At 40.0% G+C, this 23623-nt stretch overlaps 1 protein-coding gene across 4 annotated transcripts in view; it reads right to left on the bottom strand.

Moving 5' to 3' along the window:
- PRKG1 (protein kinase cGMP-dependent 1) overlaps positions 1 to 23623 on the bottom strand; it is a 1197536-nt gene that overhangs the window by 1023444 nt on the left and 150469 nt on the right. For all 4 annotated transcript variants that reach the window (XM_055322712.1, XM_055322713.1, XM_055322711.1 and 1 more), the window contains exon 2: positions 16222 to 16388. In XM_055322712.1, coding sequence (XP_055178687.1) covers positions 16222 to 16388 — 167 coding nt within the window. The remainder of the gene's footprint in view (positions 1 to 16221; positions 16389 to 23623) is intronic.

Below are 23623 nucleotides of genomic sequence, written 5' to 3'. Positions count from 1 at the left end.
TTCAATAGTTTCCCAACTGATATGCTTGCCTCCCTCCCTGCCAACACAGAATTTCCAGGGCTCCAAGGAAGCCACAGATTCTCCTGAGTGGTCCCACCTTGAATTTAAAAAAATAATAGGGATGCCTGGGTGGCTCAGCAGTTGAGCATCTGCCTTTGGCCCAGGGCATGATCCTGGGATCCGGGATCAAGTCCCATAGCAGGCTCCCTGCATGGAGCCTGCTTCTCCCTAAGTCTATGTCTCTGCCTCTCTCTTGCTGTGTCTTTCATGAATAAATAAATGCAAATCTTTTAAAAAAATAATTAAAAATTTAAAAAACAAAAAAAAATAATAAAAGTCCTTGACATGCCCTACAAGGCCATTTGAAGCTCTGTTACATCACTGATTTCCTTACTGAGGTCCTCACCCATCCCCCATAATCACTTACCTCGGCTCCAGCTACACCATCTTCCATACTGTTTCTTGAACAGGTCAACCACAATCCATCTCAGGTCTTTGGGCATCTAGATTCCCTTTGGCTGAAATGCTCTCGCCCAGACATCAGCATGGCCCAGTGTCAACTTATTAATTTCTCTGCTTCTGTCAATATTCAACTTTTAGAGGCCTTCCTCCACTACTATATCTAACATGGCAATTCCTTCTCCATCTGCATGTCACTCTCTCTCCCCTTACCCTGCTTTGGTTTTCATAGCACTTATTGCCAATCGATTCTACACACACACACACACGTAATAAATGTTTGCTTCATATCTTCCGGGGTAGGGTATTAATGGGCATTTTGCACTCTTTGGTCTGTACTATAACCCAAACACTTAGAACAATGGAACAATGCCTGGCATGTAATATATGCAAAATAAGTGTTTCCTGAATGAATAAGTTGCATGAGTGAATGAAACACAGTGTGACCAATGTTCTTATACAGGATGTTACAGCCCAGTAGGGAAGTGTCAGAGAAGGCTTCTTAGCAGATCCAACTCCTGCAGTGACTCTAAAGAGCAGTGAAATCTTGGTGGGTGTATCTCAAGCAGAGGAAAACATCTATCGAGTCACAGGGACAAAAGAACATCCAAGGAAGTGGAGCCAAAACCATGGAGTGGCGAGTGCAGAAACTAATAGGGAAGCAGAGGCAGGAGTTAGAGAATTTCTCCCAATCTTATTTAACTAATTATGTGCTAAGTAATCAAGATTCCAGCTCACGTCTGCCAAGTTCCAAACGCCAGCTCTCTTCATTTCACTGCAGTTTTCTACCCTAAGGAGTTTGGAATTTGCCACGAGAAAGCACTGGAAAGCAGTAAGCAAGGAGATGCCATGCACACATCTGTCCTTTAGAAAGATCTTGCTCATGGTCATAGAGAGGATGTAGGAAAGTGGAAGAAGCCCAGGGACAGGAAGACCTAGAGGAATTGGAAAGCTGAAGGCGAGAAGCCCTGAAGTTCTGAAATAAAGCAGTGGCAGACAGAGACATCACCGAAAGGCTGATAAACAGAAGCGGTTTGAGGATAAGCAGACATGCGGCCTGGAATAAGTCCTGGGTTTCCAGCGTGGGCCAGGGCCAGGGCCAGGGCCCGGGATGAAAGGAGGCGTCGTTCACAAAGGTGGGAAGGCAGTAAGGTTCCAGGAGGAGTATTCCGAGCATTTCTAGCTGGTCACACAGCCACTTCATGGATGGATCTGGATTAACCTCCCAGGATTAATGGCTCTTAGTCCAGTGGCCATCCGTCCACAAGACAACTCAACTAAATGGCTAAAGCTCCTCACATAAAGCACACAGAAACAAAAGACAGAAGCCCAGTTCAGCAGTCTAGTTATGTCAAAAAAAAGTCTACACTGTGTGAGACCATGAAACAGAATGTACTGTTGGGAGAAAATACTCAACGATTACTCGCATAAAAAACACATTCTAAAATTAAGTTCTCATCACAACATAATGTCATATGTGTTCACAGTTGGAGTAAGCCTTTTATCTTCTAATGTGACTTATCTCATAAGAGCTGCCTTTGGGAGAAGAAAACAGAAACTTGACTTTCCAAGAAAAATAAGTGAAAGAAGCAAGTGGTTTTTGTTTTTTTGTTTTTGTTTTTTTTTTTTAAACTCATCCCAAGAAGATGCTCAATAGCATGGTGGGAAGATAATCAAAAACAAGGAAATGCACTAGCAAAAAAAAAAAAAAAAACAAACAAACAAAAACAAAACGCTTTGCAAAATGCATCAGCAAAGAAATATGTAGAGATGTTACACATTTACTTAGCAAAAAGAATTTAAAAAGACATCCAATCAGTAACTGACAATTTCGGTTTACACTTGCATTGAGTGGACTACACCGGGACCACACGTAAAATAATGTACTCTCTCATTTCATTTGAAAACATTTATGCCCTTGCATGAGTAATTGCACTGAACCTTCCAAATAGAAAAGGCTACATTTTCTAGAATTCTTTTAGGTGAGAAATAAACACACCATAAAACCGTTTTCTTCTCCAAAAATGCTGATTGGATTCAAAGCATATTTGATTCCTTTATTCTTTTAGAACTATAATTAAAGTCCAATTACAGGAAAAAAATATTCAGTATCCTACTCCACGAATTCAGGATAATCACTGGGGAAACCCAATTATCTTCCCAAATCTTGACCATCAGAAAGTGTGCAAACAGAACCCACAAAATGCATCAAGGATGCCTTTCAAACTGTGAAATGGGATGTGATTAATGGAATAATAGGCGCTGCAATGCAACTGAGTTGCCCATTGTTGATCAGTATTGGTTATTTGCTCTAGATTTAAATGTCTGTCTTCACAGAAATTTTTGTTTCTACCTTACCAAGACTCACCAAGACTTTATGTAAAAGCCATTTGTTACCCAACCTTCCAGTTATAAAACAAGCAAGTCCTGCAAATGAAATGTACAGCATGGTAACTGCAGTTAATAAGGCTGGATTCCATAACCGAAAGTTGTTAAGACAATAAATCTTAAAAGTTTATTTTAACTTTTATCACACACAACAAAAAAAAATTATAACCGTGCATGGCAGTGGATGTTAATTAGACTTATTGCGTTGATCATTTTGCAATATGTCCAAGATCAAATCCTTGTGTTGTATACCTAAAACTAATATTATGTTATACGTCAATCATAGTACAATAAACAAAAACATAAATAAAAAGACACTTGTTTTGTAACAGGATCCTATGTATGTGATATTTGGGGTTGTGGAGTTAATATCTGATTTTTTTAAAGAATTTTATTTATTTATTTGAGAGACAGAGAGTATGTGAGAGAGGGCAAGTGACTATGAGTGGGAGGTGGAGGGACAGAGGGAGAGGGAGAAGCAGACTCCTCGCTGAGCAGGGAGCCCGACATGGGGTTTGATCCCAGGACCCCGAGGTCACGGTCTGAGCTGACGCTTAACGGACTGAGCCACCCAGGAGCCCCTCAATATCTGATATTTTAAACAAAATAATCCAGCGTCTTTGCCAGAACAAGCATGCAGTTGGTCATATTTGTCTTCAGGTCATGTTTCAGAACCGCTTAACACTAACAAAAATTACTGAAAACTTCAGAGATTTTGCTTCTCTGGGTTAGATCTATTGACGTTTATTCCACTAGACCTCAACAAAGAAATTTTTTAACACATGTATTCACTTGAAAATAATAAAAGTATTACATGTCAAAAAGATTTTTATGAAAATAATATGTTAAAAACAAACATTTTAGTAACAGGCATGCCACGTTTTTAATACTTCTTTGGAAATCGAATTGATGTCTGGCCCCAGAGAAGACAGCTTCATCCTCTGCTTCAGCCCCCTCCCTGCAGCTGTATTACACATCATGTCACTTCTAGAAAACTCTAAGGCACACTCATGAGAGAGTGAGACAGAGGACAAATGACCTGCTCGTATTCTGATAGAGATACGTTTGACCTCAAAGAGCCCCTACAAGTTTCCCTGGACCAGACTTCGAGGACTCCGCCTTCGAAACGTTAGTGTGATTACGTTGGAAGGAATTTTCAGTTTATTACAAAGATTTCTCATTAAAGAATTTTAAGATACTATTAATATCTCTGAGTATGAACTCTGTTAAGATACCAAAATTCGCCCATTTGATCTGCTGCAGGTAAAGCAACACAAGAGAACGCAGCACAAGAGAACGTTCATCCATCTCCTCTCTCTGCTTTGTTTCACTAACAGGACACTTCCACCTCCACTCAGACCTCTTACCTGGGCTGTCAGACAGGTGTCACCCACGTGGCATCCCCAGTGGCATCTGACCTTCACATCGCCGGGACAGACACCCGATTTCGCTTCCTCACCACGAACTCCACACACTTTTTCCTGTCTCAGAAAATGGCACCACTCTTTGCCCAACTGTCCTTTTTTTAAAAAAAAGATTTTATGTATTTATTTGACAGAGAGGGTGTGTATAAGAGAGAGAGCACAAGCGGGGGGAGCAACAGAGGCAGAGGGAGAAACAGACCCCTCGCTGAGCAGGGAGCCCGACCCAGGGCTCGATCCTGGGGCCCTGAGATCATGACCTGGGCCAAAGGCAGACGCTTCACTGACTGGGCCACCCAGGAACCTCGCCCAGCTGTTTAAATCAAAACCTACAAGTCCTTCCCAATTTCTCTTTCGTTCACCCCCGTAGCACATCTACGAGCTGCCAAAATACGCCTGCCGTGCCACCCTTCCCATGCTGTCATCCCAGCCCGAGCCAGCATTACATCCCGCTTAGATCACTGCTATGTACAACCTCCCAACCGGAATCCCTGTGTACCCTATCCCCACTCCACGGGACATGTTTTCCACCCTCGATCATCCGTGGCATCTACTTTTCTACTCCTAAAACTTAAATCACATCATGTCCCATCTCAACCTAAACTCCAATGCTCCCTAAATCTCTTGAAATAAAATTAAACCACCCCCAGCATCCTACAAGTGACCTTGCCAATGTCAAGTCATGTCATGGCCTTCGTTCTCTTGACCAGGCCAATCCTTCCCCACCTTAGCACCTTTCTACTTGCAGCTGTCCCCATCTGGAACCTCCATCCACACTTTTGTGTGTGTGGCTCCTTCCCGTCACTCAGGTCTCAGCTCAAATGATACCTGCTAAGGAAAGCCCTCCCTGCCCCATATCCCGATCACTGCCACACCTACCTTGTGATTCTCTCTTACATCACCCTGTGGTCTTGATTTACTCATAGCTCCAGAACTATTGGGCTTATTTCTGTGAATATTTCTTGTGTTTTTTCCCTACTATGTCATCAGGCTGAGGGTCTGGACGATATGGGACTGTGTCTATCTTGTTCACTATTATATCCCCAGTGTCTACTGACACACAGTCAGATCTGAGAAAGCATTTGTACAAATTAACAGCAGAGATGAATAAATAATCAAATGAACTGGTAAGTGAATCATAATAAAGAAACCGTACCGCCAAAAGAACTTCATTAAATACTTTCCTTGCTGTTCGCAATTGTCGAGGGATTCACAAAGAATTTCATGTATTCATGGACGACGCTCAGTCAAATCCACAGTCTGCTTTATCTCTTAACACCTCTTCTACTTTTGTAGAAACACACCATATGGAGGGGGAGGAAAGCATGGTAGTTTAGCAAGGCCTGCTATGTATATATGCAACCTAATTCTCAACACAAAGAAAAATCTGCTGAAACATTCTTCCTATTTCATGTGGATCTGACCTCTAGACTATAAGAAATAAAGACTTAAATTCATAGGATTAAATATAATGCCAAGACTTTCCATAGAAGATACCTTAATTGTCTTTTAAGAAGCTGGCATGAAAATTGTTCTAAAAAACACCTAAACTAAGTATTTTTCCTTTGCAGACTAATTTTTAATTCACTTGAGAGCCTTATCATCAATACCTAGGACTATTGTTGTTAATCCTCTACTTTTCTTATAAATTTGAATTTAACCATGGATAGCATCCCATATATTATATCAACCACCCCCATCATCTCCTAAAATATAATGTGAACTCTGGAAGGAACTAATTTCATGTAAATTCATATACACACATATGCACACAAAGTATAAATCTATGTGCATGAATATTTCCAACAGGCTGAGTCAATAAAAATGTCTGCACTGGAAATGTTGGAGCAAATTATTACAAATCTTTAAAAAATGACTTTAATTTAAGGGCATGTGCTCCTATCATTGAGTGGAACGCTGGGGACAGCATAAATCAATGTTAAGAATATTGCTGAAGGTCTTAAATATTCTAAAACAATATGCGATACAATATAATAAGAGTAATGTAAAATGATGCTCTGTAAACACAAGTCAAATATAAAGTGTAGCATTGAATTATATTTTTCTAGTCATATACATGAAAAAAAGAAGTTGGATGAGTATGTAAATGGCTTTCAGTAAAAGTTATCACAATAGGCTATTAATTAAACTCTAATGGAAACGAATGCTCACTCCCTTCTTTTTTGTCAGTGGGAAATCAGTGACATTTTAAAGAAGTCTGAACGATTTTTGAAGGAAAATTTTAAACACGTTGGCGTTAATTATAATTGTGTGAAAAGTGTTAGCTTTACTCTGTAAATACACCATTGCATATTAGTGAAATGGAAAACTACCTTTCCTAACACTGAGCCACCTTCACCAGATGATTTTTCCAGTATAGCTTTGCTATTGATAAAAGAACAGTCAATTAATTGGCTTTGAGACTAAAAAGCATCAAAGTCACTTCGGTGCTCTTTTTAAGTCACACAAGACAGCAGCACACAGTCAACAGAAAGTAAATATTGTCTCTTGTTTTAAAATCACCTACTTCCATTTATTTTTTTGAATCACTATCAAGTGGTTTCATCGGACCCAGAAGACAATCAGCTTTGGTAAATTTGGGCAAACAAGGCAGGAAGAAGAAATGGTACTAAATAAATCATTAATATAAATACAGTCACCAATAATTTCTTGGTATTTTGAATACGCATAAAGCGTGAATTTGGGGGAATTAATTTTAATAGCCTCTTAAATCACCCATCGTAATTTTATATCTCCGTGCGCACCTTAAGAAGTTAAAGCACAAAAATGTTTTCATTTTCATCAGAAAGGAGTTTACAGATGGGCCTAACTAAAAAGATCAGACTCAGGCGTCAACCTTCCAAAGCTACAGCAGTTAAACCCAGATAAGGTATGTGCTATTACAGGCTGCCTTTCCCCAGTGTGGAGTCAGGGAAGAATTCCAAGGAGGATTCAGAGACCAGTTGCAAGGCCTTTGTCCCGGGGGTGGGGTGGGCTGTTGCCATGGCAGCCACACCACGCAGCTTCTGGGTGCTGGAAAGCAGCTCCTCTCTGCCCAGCCCTTCCGGAACCTGCCAACACAACTGCTAACCATTCGGGGGCTTCTCATTAGAGGAATGGATATTAAAAGCATTAGCCTGTCCACCCCCCCCACCAAAAATCATTTGAAATCTTGTTAAAAATCTGAAGAAATACATCTCTGTGCTCTGAAATTGAACCCACGACAATTTCAGAAGCCTGTGTAACATTTAGCATGCAAACCGGTCACCCGTCCCGTGTCCTGATGCCCAAAGTCGGTTTTACTTCATTAGCAGGAAATCAATGTGTGATCACACGGTTGCCAAAACGGTACTAATCCAGATTTTCTTTTCATTTTTTTTCAGCGACACTGTACTCATTTTGAACGTTCACTGAAAATGCATCTTTAAACTTTCAAATTTGGCATTCTCTCAAAATCGTAGAATGGAGGGGTGGAAAGTTTAGCAAAATGAATGAGCGTAGAAATAAAACCCAAAACTGGTATGAAGTAATAGTAAGAAAGATACCTGTAGCTATTTTAACATGAACTCCTTTACCAATTTTAGATTGATTTTTTGAAAAAAAAAAAAAAAAACAAACACAAACAACAACGACAACAACAACAACAACAAAAACCCTGATGGCTCTCCTACTTTTTCTGTATCAAAAAGAAAAAAAAAAAAAGCAGGTGTGTTAATTTTCGAGGATTTTATCTTTTGAGAGTCTTCAAAAGTAAGAAAAGCCACACTAAAAAAAAAAAAAGAAAGAAAAGAAAAGCCACACTATTGCCCTCCTCGATGTAATAAATTCAATTCTACCATTAAAAATTTGGAAATAAAAATGGAGCAAGCTACATTGGTAGAACCACAGTGTGATTAAGCTATTTTTACAAAATCACCCAAAGAAGTAAGCAGCCTAATGAGTAGTAAGAACATTATCCTTCAAAGTATGTCAATTTTTCCAAAAATGATATCCTGAAAACATCTTGCTAATTTTTCTTGACTTGTACAGCAAATGCCATTACTTTACGATAACACACACACATCTTTATCTATATTAGCACCAAAGGAAAAAGGTATGGCTTGGCTTAATCATCTATCCCTACTCATCAAATCTATCACTAAATGACTCGTGATTATTTCCAAATACCAAATGCACCCTCACAGAAAAAAAGACACTGTTCTCTCCAAGGGTATTCAAAAATATATAGACTATCCTCTAAGGACATTTATAAAGAATTCTTAAAATACATTAGGGAAAAAGGAACATAGACACGAAAATGTATTGCCTTTCCGGGTTCCTGTTTTAAAAAGGACAACTCTCATTTAGATCACAAATGTGGATATAACCCTTGATAGATAATTCCTCATGCACCTAAGTCAAGCACCTGCCTTCACGGACACACACATACACATAAGCATGGGCATGAAGAATACTGCCCTCTGGAATTTCTTACCAAGATGCAAACATACATCAAGAAGAAGACTGATGTATTTGCCTACACTAGAATTAGTAACTTCTGTTCATCAAAAGAGTCACAGATGAGTAAAAATTAAAGCTACGGATTGAGAAAGATATTTGCCAGGCACCTAACTGACAGGGATTAAACTATGTAAAGTCAACCAACCAACAGAAAAAAATGGGGAAAAGACGACAACAGACACTTCACTGAAGAAACACAGAGGGCCCTTGAACACAGGAAAAGCTGCTCAGGCTCATTAGCAATTTAGAGCAAAAAAAACCTGGAAACAGTCTAAATATAATCATTAGCAGAAGGGATAAATAAATTGGGTTATGCAGCGCAACATAAAATTGAACCAAAAAATTAAGCAACAGGAAAAAATATGTGCAAGATGATTCGAGTTACATAACATGGTACAAAAGCATTTAACACTGCATGTACAGGGGAGTTCTTGAGAGGAAGCCTTTGGAGGGCTGGGTTCTCATAGGCGAGCTTGAAGGAGACGCGCTCACAGCCCCACAGACAGGGAATGTCGGAGTTTAGGGAAAGGATAGGAGATGCACGGCATATGAGTCAGCCACGGGGAATCCCTCCTTCACCCCCACAAACTCTCTCCAAGCAGATGCTCTGCAGTCACTGCTGGAATGACTCCTGAGATGGGGTTCTTGCCATCACATCAGGCTGTTCATTTCACTCCTGGAGCATATTATTCAGCAGCATGTTGATTCCAAAGTCTTCCCTATAGTTTGCATTTCTCCTTAGGTCACGTAGATTCACGAGGAATAATTCCCTTTTCAAGTGACAGCATTTTCAGTATCTAAAAAGTATGCTTTCTTCCTAAAATTTCCATCTATGTGTGGGTGGGATATATATAATTATACTTCCTGGACTGGGTCAAGTCTATCAAAGGCTTTTTTGAAGCTCGGCACCCCAAAATCAATGTGATATCCCCATGGCATCGAAATACCTCAGACCCTTGTCTTCGCCATTGACTCCATACTAAGATACAGTTTAATATTTGCATTTAATGCTTCCAGATCCACTTGGTTTATGACCACTTCTTCTAAACAGATGTCTGTTTCATTTTTAGATAAGCAGTCATAGGTTTGCTCTTCCACATTAATATTATAAGCTTGGCCCAATGAAAGAGCTGCAAAACAACTTTAAGCACATCGGTATTTCACTGTTCTAAAGATAGCTTTCAGATTAACATGAAAAATTCATAAGGCCAAAAGGCAACACCTAGATTTTGGAGAATAAAATGGTCTGTTTCTCATATTAAAATTACCAAGAGAGCTCATTCATATGAAAATGCATTAAATTCCCTCACACTCACGAGTGCAGGTAGTGTTTTGAATGCCAAATGACACGGCGAGGCTCATCATTAATGTTCAATTTTATATAAAATCCCTCTCTGAATGTCAGCTTTCATACATCATTTAATTATATAAAGTCAGTAAAAATGTTTCAGGGGGAGAGGTGAGCAGAGCTGAAAGTACCAAGTCAAACAAGTTTACTTCCCAACGGTGGCCAGCAGGATGATTCCCGTCCACACTGATGAATGAATAGTGTTGGACATCAGTCTACCGGGCAGACCTGGGATCGACGCACAGAGTGGGGAAGGAAGCTGCCGAGCAGACAACCCAAGAACTTTGTCTTCAGAAGGAAAAGGTACAATCTCTGTGCAGTAACAATAGTAAAGTGAGTCCCTGAGTGTTCATAGGTATAGTCAAGTATCACTTAGCATCCGTGTACAAAGGCCATATTCAAAGAGTTGTGCATGATGAGCTTCTTAAAAAAAATGGGGGGTGGGCTGTGCCAAAAACAAAATCAGTGCTATTCAGTATAGACAGAAAACATAGGTCCCTCCAGGTGTACAGCAGAGTTGAGTCCCAACCATAAGGACAGAGAGATGGGCCAAGATTAAGCCAAATCATGATTGCTTTCAATAAGGAAGGAGTTATGGGTAACAGGAGAGGAATAAACCACTGAAGATGGATGGAGAGGTCAATAAGCTCTTCAGTGTTCAAAGGATGCAGAGAGACATAAGAGGTATTTATAGAAACACCTGGGGACACCTGGGTGGCTCAGCGGTTGAGAATCTGCCTTTGGCTCAGGGCATGATCCCAGGAGTCCCAGGATCGAGTCCCACATCAGGCTCTCTGCATGGGGCCTGCTTCTCCTCCCTCTTCCTGTGACTCTGCCTCTCTCTCTCTCTCTCTCTCTCTCTCTCTCTCTCTCTCTCATGAATAAATAAATAAAATCCTTAAAAAAAAAGAAACATCTGAATTATTCTCTCTTTGCACTATGGTCATTCAAGTTCTCTATTTTCCTTGAAAATAATCAGATCATTTTTTTAGCCTATGGTTGAATGCTGCACATCTTTACTGGGCTCCTAAAACTGGGATCATAATACCTAATAATTATGTACCACAAGGACTTCTAATCTGCACTTTGAAAGTTAACATTGCCCCATTTATGTGTGGGAACTCTGGAGCACATAGCCCAGGTTCACACCTCAACATCCCGGTGGGATGATCCTGGCCAAGTTACCCACCTTGTCTATCCATCAGGGTCTCCATCTATTAACATGCAGAGAACAGAATATCTACTCCTCAAGGTTGCTATGAAGATTGAAATGTAATACTTATGAAAGGATTAAACACTACCTGGCATTTATAAGTACGTAATAAAAGCTATTATCGTTAACAAGCACCTCATAAAAAAAGGATAATTTCATTGAAAAGTTTAACTTAAAATAGCCAATGCTCATAGAACGCTAAATAGATGATATTCCTTTATTTTTTATTTTTTATTTTTTTTAGGAAATAAAATGTAATCTATTTGCTTCCACAATGAAACATCACAGAAAAGATACAAACCCACCACTTTGATGGATACAAATTCGACATTTTTCAATATAAAAATATTCAATTAGATTCACAGAGAAGATGCTTTATTCACATCACCATTGAAAGTCACTGAATCAGAATATGTATTATTTTGGAACACAACAGACTAAAATGTCTCTATGATAACCAAAAGGAGGGTAAGAGTATAAGGATAGTAATAAATATTACATCATGATTAAGGCTAGTGTCCATTTAAGAAAATACACTGTATTCAAGTATTTCATAAGAGTCATTTATATATTTGAAAACATAATTAAAATATAAACAGAGCCTTAGCAACGTAACCTACTTACGCTACTGCTTTAAAAAACTAATACCAAACAATTCTGACTCAAACTTAACATTGAAACTTCTACTAGCCAGCAATTTTAAGTATCTGAAAGTCACACAACTCATTTTGCTTGAAAATATATGATAATATATTTACACTATCCCCAGATGATTTTTTTCCCCAGTCATCCTAATTAGTGAAGTCTTACCATATGACTATTCTCTTTTGCTAAAACGATGAGAAAATTCTGGCATTTAGGTTTGCAATCATACTTGGGACACTGCCCAGCTAAAATAAAAGCTACTTGAGGCACATGTTAAACAGCATTATATGAAGAAACTTCATTTGAGTAAAGAGAGACAGAGAAAACCGGACTGATTTTCCACGTAAATTCCCTGGGTATTTTCCTGAATGTCTGGATAATAAGCAAGTTTGTGAATGATCCTCCATAACCTACTCATCCGTTGTTGCTATGGAATGCTCTTTATAAATATTAATGCTCACAGATGAAAAAGAATCAATCTCTATCAAGAACATTGCTATCTAAATTTTGAGAAGATTAAAAATGTTGATAAAAAGCTAATTAAACAATGAAACATTTCTTCAATTAAAACTTATAAAAATTTAAATGACCTTTTGTTTTTAATTTGAAATTATTTTGACACAAGGGTATTAGCACAAGATCGGCCAAAGTTACACTGAACTGGTTAGAATCACAGCTTGGGGACAGATCGGCATCAGTTTATAAGATTATATCACGTTCGTGAGTTTAGCTGAAGGCAATCAACAGCATTACTGCAAAATCTGTGACTCCGAATATTGATACACTATTTAAAATCCTGTTTTACAAAAGATAATTAAGAGGACTTGCTGTTTAGTCCATACAGCAGGAAAAGCCGGATAAATAAAATTCATCAGAATTGGCTTGAAGCAAGGGGGGGGGGGTGATTAGTATGTTTACCTTTATGTCGGGAAGCCTGTCATGGGTATTTCTTCTTTACTTTGTCATAAATATGTTTGTGTGTAGGCGTGTGCGTGTAAGGGCATGTATGTGCACAAAACGCTTCATTTTCTTCTCTCATTCCCCCTTATTCATGTAACACGAGATATAGAGACTTTACATCACAGTGTTTAAGTATTAGCTTTACAACATAGCATCTCAATTACGGAATATTAAGGGAAAGAGTAAATAGTACCCCAGGACTCTGTACCCTCTTTAGGGGAAAGTGTTACTGGGTTTTCAGCCCTACTCAGAATCGTCACATCATGTTAGGTAGAGCTACGAACTTGCTGCCACCTTTCTTGGAAATTAAGCACGGTTTAAGGAGATGCGCACAGGTGCCCCAGTTGATAAGAAGTGGACCTGGGGGGATCCCTGGGTGGTGCAGCGGTTTGGCGCCTGCCTTTGGCCCAGGGCGCGATCCTGGAGACTCGGGATCGAATCCCACGTCAGGCTCCCGGTGCATGGAGCCTGCTTGTCCCTCTGCCTGTGTCTCTGCCTCTCTCTCTCATTCTCTCTCTCTCTCTGTGACTATCATAAATAAATTTTTTTTTTAAAAAAAGAAGTGGACCTGGGATGGTTAATTTTATGTGTCAACTTCCTAGGCCACGATATCCAGATATTATTGGTCCAACATTATCCTAGATACTTGCGTGAAGGAATTCTGTAGAAATGAATATCTAATTCAGGAGACTTTGAGCTGTGGATTACCTTCAGAATGTTGGTGGGCCTCGTGCAATTGTTTGAAGGCCTCAATTGAAAAAAAAAAAAAAAAGGCAGACCTCCCCAGAAAAAGAGGATTTCTGCCAACAGTCGACCTTCAGATTTGAACGGCAACATCAACTCTTCCCTGGATCTCTAGCCTGCTGACCTCACCATGTAGATTTTTGGATTTGCCAGTGCCACAATCACATGAGCCAATTCCTTAAAATAAGTATCTATCCATCAATATCTATCAATCGTCTATCTCTCTATCTATCCATTTATCTATCCATCTATCTATCGGCTCCATTTCTTGGGAGAACCCTGACTTGGGTTCAATCCTAATTCTACTATAAACTAGTTGGGAGATCTAGGCAAATTACTTAACCTCATCAGGCCTCTGTCTCCTCATCTATAAAGAAGAATAATAAATATTACCCCTTACCTCATGGGATTGTTTTGAAGGTAAATACATTTTATACACGGCAAGAATTTTTATAAAAAGCATGCTCAGTGTGTTGTACCTTGTTCTAAGCACTCAGTAAATATACACTAGGATTTCCAAGCTTCTTCTGACATAGCTAGTAAACTAGCAGTTAGTCTTAGAAGCTAAGGTAGTATGGATTAAGAGAATTTTTTTGTTTCTTAGAAAAAATTTTCAAGGTTGCATGGATATCTATTTTCGTAAGAGATATTCAAAATAAAGGAAAACAACAAACAGGTTCTGGAAACATCCATTTCTTGAGTGGGTTTTCAATAATTAGCATCTGCAAATAGTGGAAGTAAGGTGGACTTTCCTTTATAAAATAGGGATGTTCTTAAAAACGTGCCTGACAATAAATTATCTGAAAAATCAATGACAAAACCACTGAAAAACTAAAAACTAAGAAATGCTTGAAACTTGGTTTTTAAATTAACACTTCCTGACATTTCTCTCTGTATTTATAGTTTATACTTGGTCTCTGTATATTCCCTGCATTTTTCTCATCCTTTCTGCTTACTACCCACATATACTCTTGCCCTATAATTTCATCTTCTTCCCCTGCAATTGTCTGCCAAGTGAATACTGTTTGTGTTTTTGTCTATTGTGTCTTGCTTTTATTCAGAAGAGAGCCTCGCTGAACATTTATTTCCTTTTGGAGAAAAACTTCATGACACCGACACAAACGCTGAAAACTTATGGAGAAAAAAAATGATCAAAATTATGACTTAGAAGTTGACCACCTCATACGTGTCAAAAACGATCACAAAGAAAAATTAAAAGGTGAATGACATATGCAGGAAGCACATTTCTTACGTCCTGCCAAGTATTTGATAGAAACAGTAATACATATTGTTATTTTACAATGTTTTATACTTTACATTAAACCTGATCTCCAATTATTTCATATTAACTTCAGAACAATCTTACAAAGACGGGAGAAAGCAGGATTTTGCAACATCGGCACTAATCTAATGACTCTTTGTTGTGGGCAACAGCCCGGCAAAGCAGCCTTCCTGGTCTTTACACACGAGATAGCAGTAGCTCTCCCCACCTCCTCCACTCCACCCGTGACAGCCAAAAATGTTACCAGGTATTGTCAAATGTCCTGTGGAGGGATAGAATCCTCACCAGTTGAGAAACACTACCAGGAAGTAGTGGCAATCAACAGAATTGTTGACAAATTAGGCAAAACCCAGAGAAGTTAAGTCATTTGCCCAAATACACCCCTCTTAATGACCTATCAACTTGACAGTTCTGGGACACTGCCATGAATGCTTAGGGTAAGACGTTGATCACCACCTATAAACTGACTGTAACGTCTATACGGCAACTCTCTGATCTTACAGATCAGAGCACTTCTGAGTTCTGAGCACTTCTGAACTCACTCTGTCTTAGGCTGATCCGGTCATCACTTCAGGCTTTTGTTTTCTCCCAGAAGGAAGACATGGTATTAGAAATTACAAGTTAGAGATATACGATATGAAAATCTTCCTAGGTGTACGATCTGTTTGGGTGGTGCCTGCCTCAGTTGTTTTTCAAAGCCATTTCTATCTTAATTTGCACAAGATTTAGGAAACAGTCCATCACTCTTACTAATTAGATAGCTAACATGTCACCCGACCAGTCTGATTTCTTCTTTCATGCACATATAAATCACCGAAAACGTTCTTTTTATAGAAGCATGAGAGCAAGAGACCTAGTCATACACTAAAAATTAAAGGTAGAGCCGACACTTGGATTATCTGGCCAAAAATACTTTCCGCAAGTCTTGAGCTTCTCTGGAAGCTTCGCGAGCTTGCTCAATGACCTGATGGCATGCAGACACGTCCGCTGTAATCAACAGCATTTCTCTCTTTCACCCTCTCATTCTTTCTCCATGTCTAAAAGAATACTAGATTCTCAGATTCGTATTCTAAACACGAACGCTTCATATGACTACTCAGCCACTGTGTCTAAAGCGTGTTCCACCTCTATTCAAACTGCTTCTCAAGAACAAAAGACAGAGAAGTGGAACCGTACCATATAATACATCACCATCTGTGTGCAGGCTGATAAGATGAAAGGCAGCATCTGAGTGTCAGAGGATTAGAGTTACAAACCATACCTTCCATGACGTACACCAGTGACCCCACATCGCCTTCTTTGATGATGCAACTGTCTTTGCCGTACTCCACCGGGTACATACAATCCACAATCTCCTGGATCTGCGACAGCTCCAGGTTCTTCATGAAGTCATTGTCAAGGATAGCTTCCTTTATGAGATCCTTGGACCTAGGGGAAGAGAGGGAAGATTTATTGGCACATCTGACAAGTGTTAGCACAGTCTGTGAAGTTTAGCAGAGCCGTACAGCGCTCTGGCACATTACAATGCATTTTCTTGTTAGGAATCCAATCATTTTGTGAAGGACCAGAGAACAAACTAATCCCATGGCAGTCCGAAAGACATTGAGAAATTCTCCTTCAAAGCGTGAGAATTTAATGCACACGTGACCAACCAGAAACAAGCACACTCACACCGTTCCATTTTGTTTTAGAATGTGTTTTAATCACAAAGATGGTGAGAAAACCAATGGACAAGCACTTTATTATTTTTTTATTTTTATTTTTTTTGGAGAAGCACTTTAAACCAAAGTTTGCAGCTTAGTTTAGCGGCACTTGATGGGATGAGCACTGGGTGTCATGCTATATGTTGGCAAATTGAACTCCAATTTAAAAAATATGTAAAAAAGAATTAAATTTTTTTAAAAAAGAAATAGATGTGAAAAAGATACAAGAAAATTGTATGGAATAAACACTGTTATCACTATCTTTACACATTACAAAAGAACGTCAGGATGTATCGTACAATACACACGCATGGTAAAAAAACGATTTGTTTACCTATTTTTTATATGCCTCTGCCACTAAACTTTACGCTCCATGCGGGTGGGGATCATTTTTAGTTTCTTCTCTTCTCCATGCCAAGTGGCTACTATAACGCAAGTTATGGTGCGGGAGTTCTAGAATAATATTTTGGTAAAACATGTTAAGAACAGGGTTCCTTATTATTAGCTGTTTGAAACAACTAGTAGAAATAGTTCTTTATCCATACCTTACACATTTTCAGAGAAAGTCTATTTCTCCAAGCAGCTTAAAGTGAGGTAACCGGGCGGATAAAACTATTGAACAGGATGTTTTTAAACACAACATGATTTAGACCTGGATTAAACATGCAGTCAGTGGGAAAGATATTTACGAATTATGTAACTGGGGTTCAGTGGTTAGCAGGAAAGTTTTGCAGAATTTAAAGATGGTGATAATTTGATTCTCGGGGATAAGAAGTTCCAAATGACTTCCTATGGAAACAAAAATTAAAGAGAAACCAAGAGGAGCACAATCAGAGGGCTGTTGGAGATAAGACGAAAGTTAGAACCTTAACAACACGGAGAGAAGGCAGCGCATTTGGGATTTTATATAAAGAGGCTTAATTTGAAAAAGATCTGACTGTGAGCTGGTCCTTGTCCCCATTTTCTTCACGAGTGGTTCTCAGAGAAATGACTGAGTAATGAATAGTGACTAACACGTTAGTTCTCCCCATTTCTGGGTGCCTTTCCTTCTAGACCTCAGTCCAACTGGACTAGAGCCATCCCACATCATGTCTAAACTGGTTTTGGGGATCCCTGGGTGGCGCAGCGGTTTGGAGCCTGCCTTTGGCCCGGGGCGCAATCCTGGAGACCCAGGATCGAATCCCACATCAGGCTCCCGGTGCATGGAGCCTGCTTCTCCCTCTGCCTATGTCTCTGCATCTCTCTCTCTCTCTCTCTGTAACTATCATAAATAAATAAAAATTAAAATTAAAAAAATAAACTGGTTTTGGTATTTAATAACAAAAAGGCATACGCAAAAAATAAAAACGATTGAACATTTACCATTATGAAAAATACACTTAAAATGGACTGTTACGATGCAATTAAAATTGTTTATGAAGAATGTTAACGGCATGGGGGGAATTCTTAGACTATTTTTTAAGTGAAAAAGCAGAATGTAGAATTGTTTTTAGAATAAGGGAATATTTTATAAGAGAATTCAGAGACAAAAGAAAAATTTAGGTAATAAGAAAACGTAGAATGAAAGAAAACCAGGAGCTACCACTTCATGTCTCTTAGGATGGCCGTCATCGAAAAGGCCAAGAGGTGACGAATGTTAGTGAGGATGTGGACAGGAGGGAACCCTCGTGCACCATTCCTGGTGGGAATGTAAACTGGTGCAGCCACAGTGCAAGGCAGTAGGGAGGTTTCCAAAAACTTAAAAATACATCTACCATCTGATCCAGAAATTCCACTTCTGGGAATAAAACCAAAAGAAACAAAAACACTAACTTGAGAAGATATCTGCACTCCCGTGTTCACAGCAGCATTATCTACAACAGCTGGGACATGGAAACAGCCTAAGTGTCCACTGATGGATGAATGAACACAGAACATGTGGTACACACATGTGCGCGCGCACACACGCACACACACACACACACAATGGAATATAATTCCACCATAAAAGAGGAATTCCTACCATTGGTGACAACCTGGATGAACTCTGAAGGCATTATGTGGAGTGAAATAAGTCAGAGAGAGAAAAACAGTGTACGATCTCATTTAGATGTGGAATCTAATATTAAAACAACACACACCGACCTCATGGAACAGAGACAAGATGTGTGGTAACCAGAAGTGGGGGACTGGAGAAGGAGTTGAAAGAAGGCTGTCGGGATCCCCAGGGGGCTCAGGGGTTGAGTGTCTGCCTTCGGCCCAGGCGGTGACCCCAGGGTTCTGGGATCAAGTCCCGCGTCAGGCTCCTCACTGGGACCCTGCTTCTCCCTCTGCCTGTGTCTTTGCCTCTCTCTCTGTGTCTCTCATGAATGAATAAATAAATAAAATATTTTTAAAAAAAAGAAAGAAAGAAGCTGTCAAATGCACAGACTGGCAGTTAGAAGGTAAGTAAGCGCCGGGATGACGGACGCGATGACTGTAGCTAACACATCTCCATGACACACAGAGAGCCGGGAAGGGGAATTTTTTTCTTTTTTTTTTTTTTAATCTTTGTGAGAGGATGGTTGGTAACTGAAACCTACTGTGGTCCACGTATCACAATAAATGCACATTGCACCGCCAGGCAGTACGCCTTAAGCTCACACAGTGACACGTGTCAGTTATTGCTTGATAAGACGAGGCGGGGGGGATGAGCAGCTGAACAGAACTATACGTGAAGACCAGGGCAAATATAATGTCACTCCCAGGAAGTGGTGGGTGAAGAAGGCAGTAACAGTACTGATCGCGGTAGCAGTAACACGTAGGGAGGAGGAGGGTGTACGATCACAACCTGAAACAATTAGAAGGAAATTAACAAAATGTTGGCACTGGTTGCCTTTGGTGACAAAACTACAGGAGCTTCTGGGTGGCTCAGTCCCTTAAGGGTCCGAGTCTTGGTTTCAGCTCAGGTCAGGATCTAAGGGTCGTGAGATGGAGCCCTGGGTTGGGCTCCATGCTCAGCGGGGAGTCTGCTTGAGAGTCTCCCTCTCTGCCTCTCCTTCTGCCCTGGGCCCTGCTTGCACACACGCTTGCTCGCTCTCATAATAAATAAATAAATAAATAAATAAATAAATAAATAAATAAATAAATAAAATTGCATTTTTTTCTACTTTTCTCTGTGTATAAAAATTTCTAGAATGGGCATGTGTTTTTATATTGGAAAATCATTTTAAAGGTAGTTTATAAGAAGCATGCTATAAGGAGAAATAAAAAAATATTCCCATTTAATTGAATTCTCATTTAAATAATGATATATTTAATGCTGACTGGCTATGATTGGTGTATTCAAATTCTTCTTTTCAATAGATTCTCGTTCGTATAGCCTGGGTGTAAATACTAATGGTAGGAATTTTCACTTAATAGGGACACAGCCAGTCATTAGGAATGTCAGAATAGACTATTTTAAATGTGAGACTTTTACTGTAGTCTGACAGGCTCTTAAGCTCTTTGTTTGTTTAATTTCAGCTTGCCAAAACTCTGTTTCTCCTGAGGCAAAGAGCTGTTTCTCGAGTCTTCAACACAAGATGCAAAACTCAGTCCCCATCTATGATCCTCATGAAATCTCCTTTCTTAATTCTCTTTACCGTCTCTGACCTCAAGCATGGCAGTAGCACCTCCCAAGTGACTCCTGAGATCTATCATTTTAGGAGCATGTTTCCTAACATCAGGACTTATTTGATCTTTAGGAACTTAATTTTAATCAAATAGTATAAATATGCTCTTTACTAAAAACTGTTTTCTTTGCATCAAAGAGCAAGGTCATCCATAGGTTCGTATTTTCTGATGTAATAAAGTCTGGATGTTACTGACGTCAGAATCCCAACTTGTTTAACTACAGATGGTGTCTTATCCTTTGGGAAATATTAATAGTGCTCCATTCAAAATCTAAGCCCCAGAAATGCCACCAGCTTAGAAGTAAAGCCCTCTTCCAAAAAGGAAATAATTCGCTCAGTCCAAGGATGAGAGAAGAAAACCCCTTTCTCATTTCTCATAAGTGACACTATTAACTTGTTTCACAAAGATGCTGGCAAAGGTGAAACAACGAGGTCCAATGCAATCTTTTCGAATTGTCCAGATTTTCCAAATGCTTACCACGAGGTCAGTGGGGAAGGGGGCTTCAGGATGCTCTTGCTTCTCACATGTCTTATGAGATGGAGGACATTCAGTCTCAAGTCTCTTTAGAAGCACACTGCAGGTGTTCATCTATGTGTGTGTGCACCTTAAAGCAAACCAAGCAATACAGGACCTACCTCTTAGCATTTATCCCTTCGCACAAGCATCGTCCAATAACATGTTGGCCTCTGAAACATCACAGATCATCCATCTCATGCCCCTGGGTGGCACAACTCTGAAGATGTCCTTGGCATTAATATTTAAGGCCCTGCCTCTTCATGCAATTTCCCTTTAAGCCCTTTCTCATGGAAAGCTTGAAACATTAGGTCAACTCCCAATAGTCCCTACTTCCTCCAACCCTGTGGACTATAATCAGTCGGAGCCTCCACGTCCTAACCCTGTGAATCTTTTTCCTTCCCTGAAGAAACAGTCAAAGACACTCAGTGTAACTGAAATATGATGCCGCACGTGAGACCTGTGAGCTGTGTTATCAGTGTGGGAGCTGGGGAAAGCTGCTATCACAAGTTCCAGAAGGTGGCTATCTCCTCTCCGAGTACATATTTTAACAACATGCTGCATGAATGCGGCAGCCCGACCTGGGGGCTGTAAGAAGCAAATACAAAGATCTTGATTTTTTGATCCTGTTGCTTCTGTGTATAAACAATCTCTTAAAAAATGTTTTCTTCCTACACTCCGAATTTGTGGCTTTCAAAACACAAACACCATAAAAGGAACTTGGTTATTTTGAGCTAGCCCGATTGATTTGTCATCATCAAGTTGTCAGCCTCTGAAATATTGGCTATATATAATGGTGTGCTGGTAAACTGGCTCTCCAAGAGGGGGAAAAAAAAAAGAGGAAAAAAAAAAAGCCCTGGTTTGTAGCATTTGCCAATTTCTCTGGTATAAATACTCCCACCATAGCCAATTTCAAGCTACTAATGTAAAGTGAACCCGCTTGCAAAATTCCTGAAAATTTAACAAGCAAGTTCCTATATGAGCCAGTTAAGAGTTGGCTCCAGCACATAGCTGGATATAGATTATTTTTCTAACACCCTAAGAACTTAATGTGCCTTAATTTATAAGTGCCGAAACCAACATCATAATCCTTTCCTTCTTTAAAAACTTCATTAGGTGGTATAATATCCTCCAGATAATTTAATGCCAGGATTTCCAGCCATGGGTCTTCCAAACTCTCAGATTTTAGAAAAGGAACTAGAAAGTCCACTTCCCCATTTACTACTGCAGAGTTCCTGAACAGACACAGAATGTTCAAGAGAAATTGTCTTCCTACATAATCTTAGGGAAAAATCAGCACTTCTAGGGAAGTGTAGGAAAGTGTACACCTGCCTCTCTAACAAGGAGGCCAGCAGTGCTCCCTCTTAGTAAACAGAGCCTTAGTTTTCTCAACATTAAGCAAAAGGCTATTGCACATCGTGGTCACCCTGCAGCAGGTGAGCACTGTCTGCATGGCACTAGCCTTATTTCAAAGAGCTGGGATGACATGACAGCAGGATCCAACCACGCGAAGACCGAAGAGAAGAACATTCTAAGTTGAAGAAAGAAGACATACCAAGGGGCAGAGGTTGGAATGAGCTTGAGCTGTCCAGAGACCCAAAGGGAGCCCCCACCCCACCCCTGGGCTAAAGAACAAGGAGGGAGCAGGGCAGTGACATTGCAGGTGGGTCTCACAGCTCCTGGGAGGCTGTGACGGTGCTTCAGCATCTTCTAAAGCCTCAGGAACACAGGGAAGGAGCAGAAGAGGTATAATTGGCAGGTGATGGATCAGACAAAAAAAAAATAAGTAACACACACGTACTTTAAAATATTACTAAGTTCCCAGGGGTTCTCTGCTATGTATTGCACGGGTTACTGGATGCTAAAGCTGTACCTTATTGCTGTGTTAATAGAGGAGAACCCTTGTCTCAGAAATCCTCCATTGTCCTGGACTTTGAGTCACTGGCTCTCAGGCAGCTTTTGCATATTAAGGAAAGAATGAGGCCTCTTCTCCGATTTCAGGCCATCTTCAGGGACCTAGAATTTTCTCTCCAGTGACAGCCTCTCTTTCACTCCCTACCACCTCCCACCCCCGAACACACACCAGGCCATAGCCAATGTGGCCAAGCGGGCCAGGCCCAGAAGCATGAGAATTACTATCTGGTCCCTCCATTTGACAAAGACTTCCGGGCACTTCAAAAAGTAGTAGTCAAAGCAAAAAAAAAAAAAAAAAAAAAAAGTAGTCAAAGCTATTAAATTGTTACTGAGAGTGGAAAAATCAGCCAAAAGTCGTTTTAAAACATCGTATGAAACTCATGCAATCATCCTTCTGACTACAAAAGCCAAAACAAGACTCACAGTCTCGTTAGCTCGCAGTGCTCAGTTCCAGGCTCATGTCTCAGGAGGAGCAGTAAATGCAGTTTCAAAGCCACCCCGGCCTCCAGTATAGTCGCAGGTGAAACCTCAGAAGTCCAAACCCCCATGATTGGTTTACCCAGATAAAGTCATCGCAAGGCCCCTTAAGAGTTGCTAATGTCAGGAGTCCCTGCAACAGGGCAACTGCATCCCTCTGCTGGGAAATATTCGGGGGACCACCTGCAAGCAAGAGAAACTCTCAGAGTTGTGGTCTCACTGCCCCAACTGTTGCAATTCTGCCCAAAGAGGGGATCCTATTTCTTGTCTGACGGCTTTCCTGCATGAGCTCTGTAGGGAGATGCCAGTATCTGAAAGATAAAATTTAATCCTGCAAAGCTACTGACCAATTTAGATAGTTCCTCAAAACTGAAAATCCGTTTTCAACCAGTTTCAAACTGTATCATCACATCAACCAACTCT

The sequence above is a fragment of the Nyctereutes procyonoides genome, unplaced genomic scaffold (assembly GCF_905146905.1).
Source record: "Nyctereutes procyonoides isolate TBG_1078 unplaced genomic scaffold, NYPRO_anot_genome, whole genome shotgun sequence".
Lineage (NCBI taxonomy): Eukaryota > Metazoa > Chordata > Mammalia > Carnivora > Canidae > Nyctereutes > Nyctereutes procyonoides.
Note: the sequence above shows the minus strand (reverse complement) of the source record. Positions and strands in the feature narration are given on the sequence as shown.